General features: G+C 36.3%; 1 protein-coding gene across 1 annotated transcript; it reads left to right on the plus strand.

The window, feature by feature from the left end:
• The first annotated feature begins 337 nt into the window (after positions 1–337).
• SREBP (Sterol regulatory element binding protein) lies at positions 338–15,211 on the plus strand. Its single transcript, XM_019053647.2, has 15 exons — positions 338–562; positions 2,210–2,995; positions 3,273–3,390; positions 3,823–4,010; positions 5,088–5,342; positions 6,122–6,329; positions 6,722–6,906; positions 7,485–7,666; positions 8,589–8,825; positions 9,783–9,963; positions 10,162–10,348; positions 10,837–11,135; positions 11,537–11,695; positions 13,304–13,439; positions 14,083–15,211. Exons 2-15 carry the CDS (start codon positions 2,411–2,413, stop codon positions 14,298–14,300), a joined length of 3,138 nt encoding a protein of 1,045 aa, XP_018909192.2. The 5' UTR covers positions 338–562; positions 2,210–2,410; the 3' UTR covers positions 14,301–15,211.
• Positions 15,212–15,266: the final 55 nt, after the last annotated feature.

Genomic DNA, 15,266 nt, shown 5'->3' on the forward strand with positions numbered 1-15,266 from the left:
TGCGCGCGCAAAGAGCGAACCAATAAGGGCCGCTATTTGTGACCAAATGCCATGGATGAGGTGTTCAAGCGATGCGCAGAGCACAGTATGTATAGCATTATGCCGAGGTAAAACCTCTGAAGTCTTCCAACTTCAATCAACTTTATAATAAGCACGCATGTCACCTTGCGGCGACGCGATAATGCTATCCGATCAAATAAGATCTGCGCGCTTAAGTTGCGGGACGCTCACTGAGACCGTAAGCACTGTTCGTGTGAATGTCCCTTAACACTCAGGCTAGATGACGTCGAATCATACGATGTTCTTCCAGCGATGTGATTGGCTGCTGATAAGCGAAGCAAATCAAAACATTAACCCGTGGTGTTTTGGCTATGTTGACCAGGTTATTCTGTGATTTTTAATGTAATTATTAATTGATTCCAAAGTTTTTCAAGGGAAATGGAGACATCTAGCGACGGAGCTCACTCTGCTGGAAAACCCTGTGCTGATTCAAATATGAGTGTCCCTAATTTCAATTTGAAACTGGATGATTTCAATCTTAATGAAATCGGGGGCCTGGATGGTATGTCATCTTATCGCATATTAATTTTGATACAGTGGAGAGGATTATGACAAGCTTAGATACAATAAATCCCCAGTTCTTCATTTTATCTTTTCTATCCTCTTTGCGTGGATTGCACTGTTTTTACCTCAATATTTGCACTTGAGATGCAATGGCAATTGCATCATGTTGTACGTCCTTTCATAGGGTTTTACAATAGGCAGATGTCTGTGGTTCTTTTCTGCCTTACAATCTAAATTTGAGAAATTCCTGACTGCAATTTCATAGATTCAGTGAAGTGATATTCTACGGAACATAAGCTGCTACAGATATCAGTTTGATTAAGATCCTAACCTAGAACTGATATAGCGGTTCATCCCTAAAACTCAGGGAGAAAACAAGAGCCGCATTATTAATTGCAAGCTGAGTGGTACCCCCTACTTTTACAAGTTGTCTCTAATCGGCCAATCACATAGAGTCGTAATGTAAGTGGGAGAGCTGGTGCCATGTTCTGCTCGACGAGTTTCGAGCCCGGTGTGCGGGGTCACTTTTTCGATACATACTCGATCCAAAATGGCGGTGTGGAATATAGCTGGGTCCCCATGTATCGCAAACAATCGAAAAAGGGACCCGGCGCCACACAGGAATCTTGGAATTTCGGGACCTGGAAAATGCTTAAAAGTGGCGCCAGCTCTCTCACTTGCATCATGACTATGTATTCTATGGCCAATCTGTCTGGTGTCCACTTGCTGGGGTCCGAATGGAAAATAACACAAGGTTTATTTTTCATCGAAAATATCTAAAAAATTAGGAAGAGTTTACAGGTCAGGGGCGTTGCTTACGAGAATGGAGAGGCCGTAACTACATTCCTGTGCCGTCTCGGTAGTCGATGAAACTCAGCCACGGTTTAACATGTATTCTTATGGGAAAACGCCTGACGTGTGTTTCTTTCGTGCCGGTATCCTCTCGGAGTTTGATCTGATGCAAAAATTCATAAGAACCTTTTTGAAAGAGGATTAAATTACACTTCAGATAAGTAACTTACCCATCTGTGACATTGTCTAATAATTGAGGAAATGAAAGCATAATACCGAAAATCATTACTCCTCTCAGATTAAAACGTGCCGCCCACGCAACTTCGGCCGATCGGGAGCCACTCTTATTGGTCCATGCAACGACTACCTCACTTTTCGATGCACTGATGACCCGAAGATGCTTGTTGTTTTCAGTAAATATCTACTAGCTTGACGTCACAAAAGGTAGTTACGGCCTCTTCGTTCTCGTAGGCAATGGTCTCGGTTTTCAAAAATTAATTTTTCAGATTTTTCTGAGGTAATCGATGCATAATACATGATTTTTTCTCTCAAACACACTGAACAGCTCGACCTGAAATTTAACTTTAAATATTTGTGTCTTATTTAAGGGGCCTGGAGGACGAGGCGCATAAGTGTAGTCCAAGCCCCTCATTTCAAATTGAAAAAAAAAAAATTCCAGGTCAAGCAATATTGTAGGAGAAGATACATTAAATGCCTTTTTGACAATAATAATTAAAAATGGAACCAGTAGTTGAGAAAAAGAAATTTTAAATACTATACTGTGTTTAATTACTTTTGATGAGGATTCACCAGAACTCCTTAGTCATTACTAATTTTGTGTTCTTCATTCCAGGCCTGATAAGCAGTTGTGAAAATGATCTATTTTCAAAGGACGGTTGGCTGTGTAATGAAGAGGATCAACTCTTGCCTCTATTGAACAGTGACAGTATGAAGATGGAAGATGACCATTTGTTACCTTTGTTAAATGGTGACACAATGAAAATGGACCAAGACGTTTCGTTTGATTTTTTTAATCTCCCTAATAATTTACTGGATGCCTCAAGTGACTTGCAGAAAAATCATGTCAAACCAGAACGGAAATCCCATTCAAAAAATGGACACGAGTCCGAATAGTACTTCCCAACCGTTCCTCTCAGGCTACTCTGATTACTTAATGGCACCCTCTCGGACAGAAAATGTCTCACTTTTGCAAAATGTTAGTTTACCAGTCTCGGCTGCTGTGCTACCAGGAAACATGCAAGGTCAAATATCAATGCAACCAAGCCAACCTGTGTCTTGCACTGATGCTGCTAATTTCGGTAATCCTGGCAGCACAAGTTCAAATGTAGTCCTGAGCAGTGGCGCTAACACCTACAACCACAGGGCAGTGATGACTAGCAACCAAACTATTCTCAGCTCATCGCAATCACCAAAAGGAAGTCCCAAGACTTCAGTGGCTGCGCAATCCCAAGTTCCTGTTTTTTCCAATATTAAACCCAAGCCAAACCAGTCAAATTTTCTACAGTCTGTTCATTCACAGTCCTCAAATCAACCGCCAAACAAGAAAAATAAAACCGCAGTGAAAGCGTCTAACAATCAAGTGGTCACTGTCCAACCTCTCCACATTCCTGGCAAACAGGTAACAATTCCTCCAGGTCTAAAACTCATTCTCTCATTTCAGGTCATCACTCATTTTTACCCATGGACCTGTTACTGTATTCAAGACTCTTGATTGTTAAAACTTTAATCAGATCTTTCTTTTATTTCGACCTTCTCTTAATCATTCTAACAAGACAACATTTACGAGGGAATGAATATAAAATCAAAGGGCAGTATGTAAATAAGTAACAGGTTTGCTGTATTACTTTTTTTTTTGGCCTCAATTAGTAATCGCAGAATTTTTCTTCTGTCTTTAGGTACTTGTTCAAGCTAATTTAAATGGACAACAAACGGTCATGTACACTACAAATCCAGCCACAACCAGTGTGAAATCAGAACATATATTGATGAACGCAGGAACTATTTTAACTACAGGTAAATTTATTTTTTTTATTCTTCAATTTTAGGGCCTTTTTTAAAAAAATCATATTGTTTTCACTTACAAGAATTAAATTTTAAATTAACCTTCTATTAACCTCTTTAACTTGCTCAAGCCAGTTTTTAGAGCAAGCCCTAAACCAATTTAATATCTTATTTTGTTTTAAAAGTATCAGGAATCTGGATATTAGAGATAGTTATTTGTTGAGAATTCAAATCCCAATCGTTTCATCCAACTTGGCAATTTCTCCTCAGAAGTTCAGTATTATGCTTTGAGTTCTCTTTACCGGTGAAACACTCGGTGAAACTTACTCTTTACACAGTAAAGTTTTACAGGAATCATCCTGAAACCTAGATTTCAGAATGATTTATTATACGTTGGTAGCTTTCATTCTACCCTTGGCTTATTTCTGTTTCCTGTTTTTACAGGCATTCCAGTCGTACTCGATGCAGAAAATTTTGCCCTGAATCAAATTCCAGGCACAAACGTATCCATGAAATTCCCAAAAAAAGAAGGCAAGCGGAACTCACACAATGCCATTGAAAGACGGTACCGCACAAGCATAAATGATAAAATCATTGAACTGAAAGATATGATCGTGGGAACTGAAGCTAAAGTGAGGCCCAACTTATTTCTAGAAGTTTTTACACATCTACTCTGATTATTATCTTGTTCTCTTATTTTTTGCTCAATTTTTTGCAGGTATATATTTGCAGAAGTAAATTTTTGTAGGAAAGTAAAGTAGCAAACCACGTGAGAGTTCTGGAAGCGGAGTCAAAAGTTAAATTTATGATAATGAAATTGGAGGGTGATCGAATCTTATCTTGCAGACAAATTTTGAAGTGAAAGATGAAGGTGGAAAAATTAGCTCTCAAATTCAGATGTGTCCAAAAGTATGCTCTAAGGCCATGTTAATTTTTTCAGAGATATTACCTGACACTCTCATAAGTGCTCCCTTTCAATTTATTTCTTCTGAATGAGTCATAAAATCTCTCGGATCAGACTTTTGTTGGGTCAAAATTCTTCTCTCAGAGGATAGTGCAACTCTTAACTATCCTTTCATTTTATGTCCTACTATTAGAGCTGGGGGAAAAAAAAAAAAAAGAGAGACAAATGCCACATCAACCTGAATGCATCAATCATCGGTTGGTCCCATCAATAACGATTGGTGCCATTTAATGATGTGATGTTCATCTCTTCTCTTCTTTCCTCAGTTCTAATCAAGTAAACTACTCTCATCTTCCCTGAAAGGTATAATTTATTATATTTTAATATTAAGTTGTAAATCTGAAGGAACAAAGTATGTCGATGTTGAAATTCCCAAACCATGTATCTCGGTTTGCAACAGTGCAGACTTCCTGTCGTACTTAATTTTTTAAATGGAAAACTCCTCAACAGAAATTCTTACACAGTTGGGTGATTTTTCTTCTCTGTGCAAACAAAATTCTATGGAAACTTCATCGAATGATTTTGTTTTGCTCTCCTTCAAATTTAAAATAAAGTGGAAGTGGAGACTTGATAACACCGCAAATGAGATACGTGGTTTGGGAGTTTCATCATGGACATGTTTCATGAATTTTTTCATGGTAATTTGATGGCAGCTTTCCAGAAATATTTATATTTTTCTACAATCTGCCTGCTGGTGTGAGAAGTAGCTTTTCTGTCGACTGATGTTCCCTTTTTTATCTTACAGCTCAACAAGTCTGCAGTCTTGAAGAAAGCGATCGACTATATCCGATTCTTACAAAACAGTAATGCTAAGTTGAAACAAGAAAATATGGCTTTAAAAATGGGTCAGAAACAGAGTATAAAAGATCTGCTAACAACAGCAGAAGTGCCAGATGTTGGAGGGATCACTCCTCCTCACTCGGATGTTTCATCGCCCTCTGTCTCAGACACATCTCCCTCACCACCGCCGTCTCCCCATGATTCAATTTACTCTAATGAGGTAATTTATGTATTTATTATTTATTTTAAAAATTCTGGTACATAGGACCCTTTTAAGTATAGTACATGTCAAAACCACCCACAAGACTAGAAAGAGTTATGATTTAAAAGTCAACAGTAATAGCAATATCAATAGTGAGTAGTAACATTGAATGCACAAGGTAAGGTAAGACAGTGTCACATTAGCCGGGGTCTCCTGTTCTTAGATGTGGCAAACGCAATTAATTTTTGTAGAGTTATATTTTAGTGTTCTGCACATAAAATTTCGTGGAAAAACCAAAAATTTCATTAAAAAGTCCATAAAAATCATTTCTAAGGGAAGGAAAAGCTGATCAAAAGCTTATCGTTGATTTGGTGTATAGCAAGGAAGAGCCTAAAGCTGAGTTTAGCCAATCAGCAAAGTCCATCGCCCCCACCCGGCTACGTCATTAGAGCTTGCCAAAAAAATCATCGCAAACTGGTCCCATTTTTGGAATTTTCACAGCGCAAATTCTTTGCCAATAAAGGTAAAAAAAAATCTGAAAAATCCGTGTGAGCTTAGTTCACTCCGTACTTTTAAAAAATGAATTAAAAAAATGGGTGTCCCTGCCCCATCCTCAGGAAATAATCACCAATTTTTTTATAATTAAAAAAAATACTCTTTGGAGTTTATTGATATTTTAGGTATCTTAATTGAATGCTTTTCGAATGAAGTCTATACGCAATTTAAACCCTACGCAGACAAACTTCTTTTGCATAAAAACGTCCAGTTATCAAAATATCTTTGTATTATTTTTCCAGACAAAAGAAGATCTTCTACCAGGAATTGTACAAAATATTGCGAGTCATACACGAACAATGCTCTGTGCCTTCATGCTGTGTGTGGTAGTGTTTAATCCGCTTGGCCTAGCATTCAATCAGTTATCACCTCAATCTCCACTTGCTGCAGACTTTAGCTCATCCAAAGAGAGCAGAATGATTCTTAATGTTGATCATAATAGCGATTACGGTGAGTCACAGGTTTTGTCGGCATAGTTCATGTCAGTTCTTGCTGCGTAGTACTATTTGAAAAAATTGAGTTTTCCTACTAATGTGCACACTTTTACTGTATTTAAATTTAGTATTTATCACTTATAATCATCATTAATAGATTCAGTTGCTTCAGCCAAGGTTTTTGAAGGAAAGAAGTGCATAGTAGTGATGGATGCATTATTTGTTTTGAAAGAGTTTTTCAGTAGTATTTTTAAAAGTACTTTTGTTAATTTTGATAGGACCTGCGACAAAGCACTGTTTTGTATCGAAAAATGAGACCTGTAAAAGTCTGCGGTTCTATAATATTTTCATGGTTTTTACATTTTACATCTCATTAGATCTGATCACGGTGATTGTTGTTTATTTCAGGAAACGAAAGATTGGGCTCAAGGTATAGCCTTTCATCTGTCTTTCTGTGGCTTCTCAACATGCTTATTTTGGTATTTTGTTTCACAAAAATCATGATTTATAAAAGTCCTGTGAGAAACACAAAATCCAAAAACGCAACCTTATTTTGGCAACATCGAAAACAGGCAGATTTCAACTTAGCTAAGGTAAATATGAAAATTCTTATTTCATTTTCCCATTTCGCACTAGCTATTGGTCTGCACATGGGCTACCGAAGTTCTCTGTGTATACAACGCATAATTTTTATGATTTCGGCGGACTGAGATCAAGGTGCCTCCCATACAAAGGGATATTTTGAACTTGAGGCTAGAGAGGAATAATGTTTTACAAAGTGTCCTGAAAAGTGTTGAATACCAATTTTGGCAAGTAAAAATGGACACACAATGCTGGAGATCATGCTTAAACAGAGCATGGGCGTCTTTTTATAGCCTGCAAAGATTCCTAGATACCTTATCATGCATTTTTGGACATGTTGGCATCTTATAAACAGACAATTAAACAAGAAACTTGCTTTGATTGCAGTTGAAAGGGAGTGTTAGTCTCTCCTTGTCATCAATGAAGACTCTGATATAATTTTTAGTGGCCGCATTTTTAGCAAGTTCTTGCAGCCCTGAAGCAAGTAACAGATGTGCAGTCAATCTTTTTATTTCTTCGCATAGAAAAACTGAAAATCTGGATCCGCCTATGACTTCCTGTTTTTAAAGTAGTGCCAATTGTTCAACAGGGTGACATCATGGGAGCCAAACAAGAACTGAGCATGTGCTTAAATGTACTCTCTCTGCAACTACCAGTTTCCAACATGGAACTCTATTCATCTCTGTTCTGTGAAATTTCTAGACAAATAATGAATCGACTATGGATTGGTAGTCTCTTCAGTAAATATACGGGAGGAATTTTTACTAACTCGTAAGTATCATTTTTTTCTAATTTTTTCATTTTTGTGTCTACTTTATTTTTTAAGAAGCAAAAAAATCAATTTTAAATACAGCTCAAAATCTTTGAGGAATGGTCATAAAATGGTAAAGTTATACCGACGTATGGTGTATATTACTGATGCTGTCAAAGTTATTAGTTAGCAACAAATACGCAAAAGCGTTCAAGTCAACTCTGCCCAATTATTTTTTCACTTTTGGGGATTTAAACTATGTTTGTTTAAAAAAAAGAGTGTCCAGAAAAGGCGCATAGCACCAGACATCTCAGATCTAATTTTCAATCCTATTGTTAAGAAGAGAATGTTATAAAATATATCTAAATTATAAAAGATAATTTTATAAAATATTTGGCATATATTAAACCGGAATGATGATAATTTAAAGTTTCCAGTTCAAATAACATCTTTTTAAAAAAAATTATGATTTGCAATTTTTATACACCATATTTGAGGCTCCTAATTTTTCTATCGAAAGGAAGTCTTGTACCTTCTTTTTACGCAAAATATCATCTCCTGCACAAAGGAATGTATCTCAAGTGTGCTATTTCAGTTATTCTTACTGATATTTTATTTTTCGTAGGAGAATCCTCAGATGAATCTGCCCAGTGAGCTTTCTTTTGTTTTCAAAGAAAAGTCACTCAAATTTTCAGACAAATTCGTGCAATTTTTTTCTCATTAAAAAATAAGAAACATTGGTAAGAAAAACCGAGATGTTTTGGACAAGATGCATTCCTTTGTGTGGAAATCGATGAAAAATAGTCTAAAAGCTCAAACTTATGAACTGGGATGTCTTCCTTTCTTCGTGGACAGTCATAAATACTCTACGAATTAGTCCTGAAGCTTCAAAGTCTTTTCAATGATTCTAGCCTCTCTAAATCTTTTCATCTCAACATGTAGGCAAACTCGGAAGGAGACAAAAAGTTGGCTCCAGGAAGTTTCAGTTGTTTATCTGAAACTTCAGCAATTATCTTTGGCCTCAAACAGTCAACCCTCTCATCCACATGGAATCTATCTAGCATTAAGTGCTCTCAATATGGCCGAAGCAGCTGGTGTTCAACCCATAGCTGATTTCTACGTTGCAGTCGCCCTGCAGCTCAAAGCATCGCTGCCAGGAATTTTTCAGCTGTACACAAGGTAGATTTTTTAATATTTTTTGCCCATGTTAATTAATTAAATTTATTTTCATTGAATGTAACTGTGTAAAATTCAAACTATGAAGCAACATAAATTGGTCGGCAAGTTTGTTTTCTATCTTCCCTGGATTCTGTCAGTTTTGAAGGGTATTATGGAGCTCACAAACTGATTGCGGTAGATGCATGAGTTGTAAGACAGTAAGTTGGAATTTTTTAGCCAAAGTGCGTTAAAAAAATCCAGACAACTGGAAATCTCTATACAGAGGGAAAAAGCTCGTTTGCACACAATTTTCCCTCAAAGAGATACGCTATTTGGTGCAACATTAGTTATTAGTTACAACCATCTAAAAAAAAAAAAAAAAAAAAACTTAGCTTAAAAAATTCTAACTTTCTGTATCAAGGAGCTGTATCAAAATCAAAATATAACGGTTTAACCACTAAAACTTTAATCAATCCCACTTCGTATTTCTTGAAAGCAACACTGTCAGGTGTTACTTGCAGATTCTTTAAATTTACAATAATTTCAAGGGTCAAAGTCCCGAAAAAAAAGAAGTTTGAACTATTGAAATTTTAATGACGACAAAAACTACGTGACTCAATTGAGATATTTCAAAACTTTTATTTTATTCAGACATTTTCGTACAAAACTTTCAAAGAATACTCTTTGAGTGTTGAAGAGGAATCATTCCCAAGTCGATATAACAATGATTTAAAGTTGTCTTCGTCCTAAAAATTAAAATGTGACAGAGAATCTGTAACAAAGCAAAGCGAGATACATTGTTTTATAGTTTCTCCGTCAATTTTCCTCCACCCCAAATCTACTGCCAGGTGTAGCCATGCCTCGTGCACCATTCCAAGTGCAGCTCAGCTTATTGAAGATTTAGTGTTATGTGCGAATGTTTTCTGTCGGTTGTAAAATGGATGACTCATTTGAACAAATAATTGTTTTACTGCGCAGATATTACCTAAGTTCGGCCCGGCGGCATTACCAGAATTATCCAGCGTCCCATCTTCATTGGCTGATGACTCCATACGGTTACCGATTTTTCATCAATCAAAAGTGGTCTTATGGACCAACATCTTCTTCGCTGTTTGTCTCGCCACCTGAAAAATGCAATCCATTGGCTTTTGTCGCCAGGGTAAGTCTTGCACCTCTGGAATTTGTCTTCAAGAAATTATTATCTTTAATTAGCTGTCCTGTTTTATATAAATCTGTAGAAAATTTAGTAAGCAACAATAGTTATAAAAATTGTTAATTAATTGTAAAGTGAAGCATTTACAGTGGTGTTGTTTTATCAAACTAGTCATAATGCCAATTATTTACTTGTTCTCTTAAGGTGTATCGGGAACATCTCATCCTTAGAGCTCTTCAAACACTAGTTGCACCTGGAGGTCAGGTGGATTCAACAAATGGCGATGAACCAGTCCGCAGAACGCAAACCCCTGATGTTCTCCTCTATATACAACTTCTCACGGAAAAAAGTGGAACGCATTCTCTGATGTGTCCTCCAAAACAGGGCCCTGGTAAGTTCCTGTACCTGTCTGCACTATCATCGAAGATAACTTTCAGTGTGAAAAAAACTTCTGCAGAAATTTTTAAAATTTCCATTACTCTCGGGAGATTGGAGGTATCTGCTGAATGTCAACGTAGTACTGTCTTTAAGATGTTACCAACTTTTCTCCGTAAAGTAACAAAAATAATTGAAAAAAGGAAGCCAAAAACAGGATATCAATGGCTTAAAAGTGCGGAAACACATATCACCATTGTGTATTTTCAAAATTTCCGCCCCTAAATTACTTTTTTGAAGAGAGACAAACCTGCATTTATTTGTCTTTAAATGTTTAGCGATTTCACTCTTAATTTGGTCTGTTGTTCTTCACCATCCTTCATGCTTTTATTGCTTACTCTTTTTGTTCACTCTTTCAGTCCATTTTGTTTGCTACTGTGGAGAGCCATCTATTTTTGAATTGTTTAAGTCATTTAATTAATTTTTCTCCATTTCTGTTCTCAGTTTTTGATGAAATTGCAAATTGGTGGGCTAGTGTAATTGCCGTTGGAGCGTATTGGATACTTGGCGAGGATAAACAAGCAGAATCATTCTATCAGAAGGTGGAGTCTATCCCTGTTTCGCTTCAGAGCGAAATCCTGCCGAAAGCAGTTTTAGCCTCATTCAAATGCCGTCAAGCTTGCTTTGGATCCTATCGCAAGGGGAGCTCACAGGCAATTTTTAGGGCATGTAATGTGGCAGGTCAGCTTTTGGCTGAAGCTTTGACTTTCGTTGAATGCAAGGAACCAGACTCCAAAGTTTTAGTATGTATATTTTTCGTTTTAATTTTTTTTCTTTTCATCTTTCTTTTATTTATTATCACTTTAAAATAGGGAATCTCTTGGGATCACCACCGTTGTATCATTTTTGTATTTAAATAACATTTTAGTATTAGGTGTGTTACTTTTTGTATTGGCAGAGAAGAAGAGGCAGCAAGGTTTTCCTACATAACTCTCTGTAACTGTTAAGTTTTCTCTCTAAAAAACCAAAGCAGCAGGGATCATTACAGAATAATTTTATGAAGGTGTTTAATGTACTAGATGTATCTTAGCATATCTAAAATCTCTTGGGTAAGATTGAGATCATGGATTTATACTGTATTTTCTTTGGGACTTCTCTGAAAAAACTTAACATGGGAAATTAAGATTTCCTCCTAATTTTCCAGTTGACGCAACTACTCGCCACTGATTGGCTTTTAGAAACTCGAACTATTTTGTGGGAAGAAGAAAGCGGATCTAGAAATCAAGAGCCAGTCCCACCAGCCATTCTTGAGGCTTTCCAAAGAGATTTGTCATCTCTGAAGAAAATGACTCAGTTCATCCCGGTAAGTTTCTTTTTTTTTTTATCTCACTGGCAAGATTTTTCAAAACAAAGAGAGAGATCGTACTTTTTTCTGTTATTCATTTACTCTCTTTAATTTTTTAAATCTATTTGGTATTTAGTCATCGCAAAAAACCTTACGGTAGCAAAATTTTGCAGTTTTGCTCTCGTCTCTCTGTACACTTTATTTATTTTGATTTTTTATCAGGAACTTGACAGTAACAAATTTCGTTTCAAAAACTTCCTCGATCTTTTTTTCTGAGTAAAAAAAATTACATTGAATACAAGCAACAAAAAGTGTCACTGTTACATCACTAACTGCCCTTAATTATTTTCCCTCCTTCTAGTGAGTAAAAAAAGCATGTTACATTCATTGAATCTTGCACTGATCAAATGACCGTGAAATATATAATAGCTGCAATCATAAGGAGAAGACTAGGGACTACCAGGATCAGATGGACTATATTTTGCAATTAAGAACTAAAATTTCTAGCTCAGTTTAGAAACAACCTATGTACCATCAGTTTCCCTATGCAAATAAGTGTTTTTAAAGGTGAGACAGAAATTATAGTTCCGAATTGCAAATTGTAGTCCAGATGTTCTAGCTAGTTCTACCATGTAAGAGAGAGCTCCGCAATCACTGGAATGGGTATTCAGGTTCTACGTTAATTTTTTTTTTTCCACTTACATTTAAGATGGTTGTTCTGTAAGACAGTAATGGTCTCTAAATCCAATAATGAGAAAATGAAATACGTTGATTCAGCATCATAGGATTTAATTGCTATACCTTTTCCGGTACTTCGAACAAACTGCATCTATTCGGTGATAAATCTCTGAGCTTTCGAGGGAAACAAATATTATTTGTGAGGTACATTATTTTCTCACCTACCAGCAGTGGATTGAATTGTTCAGGGTTATCGACATACCCATAAACCAGGAAAAATCAAGGACAGTTAGAGAATTTATGGTGACCGGGAAAAGTCAGGGAATCTGTGGAAAAAGGGAATTTCTGACACACCTACAAGTCACTAAAACATATTACTGATCCTCCATCTGTTTACAATTACTGGTCATTTTTAAGGCACTTCATCTTTTGACCAGCGGCTATTTTTCTCGATTTTGAAAGGGAAAAGAATTCGACTAGTGTCGAATCCTACGTAGTTCGAGGCGTTGAATTGAATACATAAGTCCTAAGGCTTTGTAAGCCAAAAAAAGGACGTTTTTGACCGTATTTGAGGATTTTTTGATTCACCATTTTTTGTCGCTTGCGCAGTCCAATAGACTCTTGGAGCTTTTTAGACTCGAAAATCGGACGCAGGGGGTCATTTTCAAGGGGACTAGCTTGGGTTCAGCTCAATCAGAGAACTTTAGATTTTGACCCTAAAATTTTAATTCGTACCAGGGGAAGTTAGTGAATTAGAAAATTTTGGAGTTTGGTAAAAGCAAAAAAGTCAGGGAAGTGATAAAAAGTCAAGGAATTTCAAGAAATTATGGCAATTCCGCTGTTTCCTGTGCTTCTATCCATGTTTGTTTTACATATTTTTATCTCATCTACAAGTAAATTCACAAATTTATCTCCTACTTATTAATCAGCCAAAAATTTTTCTTGCAGTCTTCTCTGGCCAAAGTGTTCTTGTATGAGGCTTTCGCCAGATTGATGGCTGGCGCCGCTCCTGGTAAAACACAGCAACTCATAGACAGAAGCTTGCGGCAAAGACACCACAAATCGTCTATCATCTGCGGGAAAGGTAAGCCTGATTTACTTCCTCTTTTAGCGGCCCATGAATTCCAGGAGTGTTGCTTTCAACAAGACGTAGAGAACCTTCCCAGATAGTGGCAATTCACTTCTCTCCGAGCAGATTTCTTTGACAAATTACAATATTTTTCCATCTACCCAATCAGGAGACTTCAGAACTAGATGTGTGATGTGAAAAGTCCATAAAAATATGGACCAAAAAAATGAACGATTTTGGCATTTTTAGTGTTGGAGATCGTTTTAAGTTTTAGCAGCCTAAATAATTTAAAAGCAAAATTTTGATTTTTCCCTTTATTAAAAAGAAAAATTCAGAAAGAAAGTGATGAAATCTGGAATTTTGGAAATACTATGAACTCTGTGTGGTTTTTCAAAATGTATCACTACGATTTTTTTCTAATTGCTTTCAATTTCTGGCTATCCAGATGAACGGAGCAAGCAAAAAGAAATTGAGAGTACCTCATAATGGTACCTATTCAATGAAAACCCTACCAAAAAAAATGTATGATTTTTAATCTAATTCCCTCTAGTCTAGCCTTCTGAAACTTCCCTGAATTTTGGTTGCAAGAGTAATGATTTGTAACTTCTCTTTCATGCTTGCCACGAGCCCTTATAAATGGAATTTTGTTTTCTTGCAGAGAAATCACACCCAGACGTTGGGGGAGACAGAGAACATGCCGCTGCCCTATATTTAGCATGTCGGCACCTGCCATCACCGCTGTTGGCTTCACCTGGAGAGAGAGCTGGAATGTTAGCTGAAGCGGTCAAAACTTTGGAGAAAATCGGAGATAAGAAGAAGTTGCAAGACTGCTATAAACTCATGAAATCTCTGACCAGTTCCACTGTAACCAACTGATCTATGGAATTAATCATAACTGCAGCTCAGGATTTTAATATTCATAATTAAGTTTTTGTAGGTTTTTAACTTTAAAAATCAAATTTTAGTATAGACTATCACTCCCTTTTGAAGGCTCATAATTTTTTCTCGTCTAGCAGGACAGATCAGACTTCCTCGAGTGAGGATGTTACATTGTATAATGTAAAACAACTTAGCTTTAGAGTTTGGAGCAAATACTAAATTTAAGGTCAACTTGCATTGTAAATCTTAGGAGATCATGGTTTTTTCTTAGATGATAGGCTTGGAAATTTATGACAGTTCAACGCATACTTTTACAAGTGTAGACAGCTTTAGCGGCTACGCCATAGTTTCATATTGCAGTTCTGATGGTTCAAATTTAAACAGACATATGACCTTGACTTATTCACGCCACAGTGGTAAAATCAGTCTAGGTGTTTCTCATGTTCAATGAGTCATTAATTTTATATGGCTTGTTAATGAAAAATTTATAACGAATTAATGCAATTAAATTTCACAGAATTTGGAGTATAGGTTGATTTAAACTATTGTACATTAATTGAGCTGTTTCGCACTCACTGCAAATCATTATGTCAAATATCCCAAGAATGACATAGCCACTGAATTAGTCCATATGGAATATATTTCAACGTTCCCTCATCTAGGAACATTACCTACCCTACTGTTGCCAAAGTTTTGGCGTAATATTTTTTATCCAGTAGATTGGAGAAACGTATTTAAAGAGCTTGATAAAAAGTCTAATTACACTATTTTATTGTTGGATTTGTATGCTTGTTATGTAGTGTGTATACTGATCAAATTTTAGTTTTTTATCCAAATTCTCAACCTTATTTGTACTGTTCATTCTTTGTTTGTTAATATGTAGATAATTACAGTATCTATAATTTTCATTCTCGTGTATACTTTTCTTTTCCACAGAAAATTTCTTAACGTGTTCCTCAAAAT

The sequence above is a fragment of the Bemisia tabaci genome, chromosome 3 (assembly GCF_918797505.1).
Source record: "Bemisia tabaci chromosome 3, PGI_BMITA_v3".
NCBI lineage: Eukaryota > Metazoa > Arthropoda > Insecta > Hemiptera > Aleyrodidae > Bemisia > Bemisia tabaci.

Excerpts from the sequence above, each read along its gene's own strand:
- SREBP (XM_019053647.2), top strand. The coding sequence starts at position 2,411 with ATGCCTCAAGTGACTTGCAGAAAAATCATGTCAAACCAGAACGGAAAT. Across the intron at positions 7,667-8,588 it reads GGAGGAATTTTTACTAACTC|GCAAACTCGGAAGGAGACAA; the intron begins GTAAGTATCATT and ends CTCAACATGTAG. Across the intron at positions 9,964-10,161 it reads CATTGGCTTTTGTCGCCAGG|GTGTATCGGGAACATCTCAT; the intron begins GTAAGTCTTGCA and ends TGTTCTCTTAAG.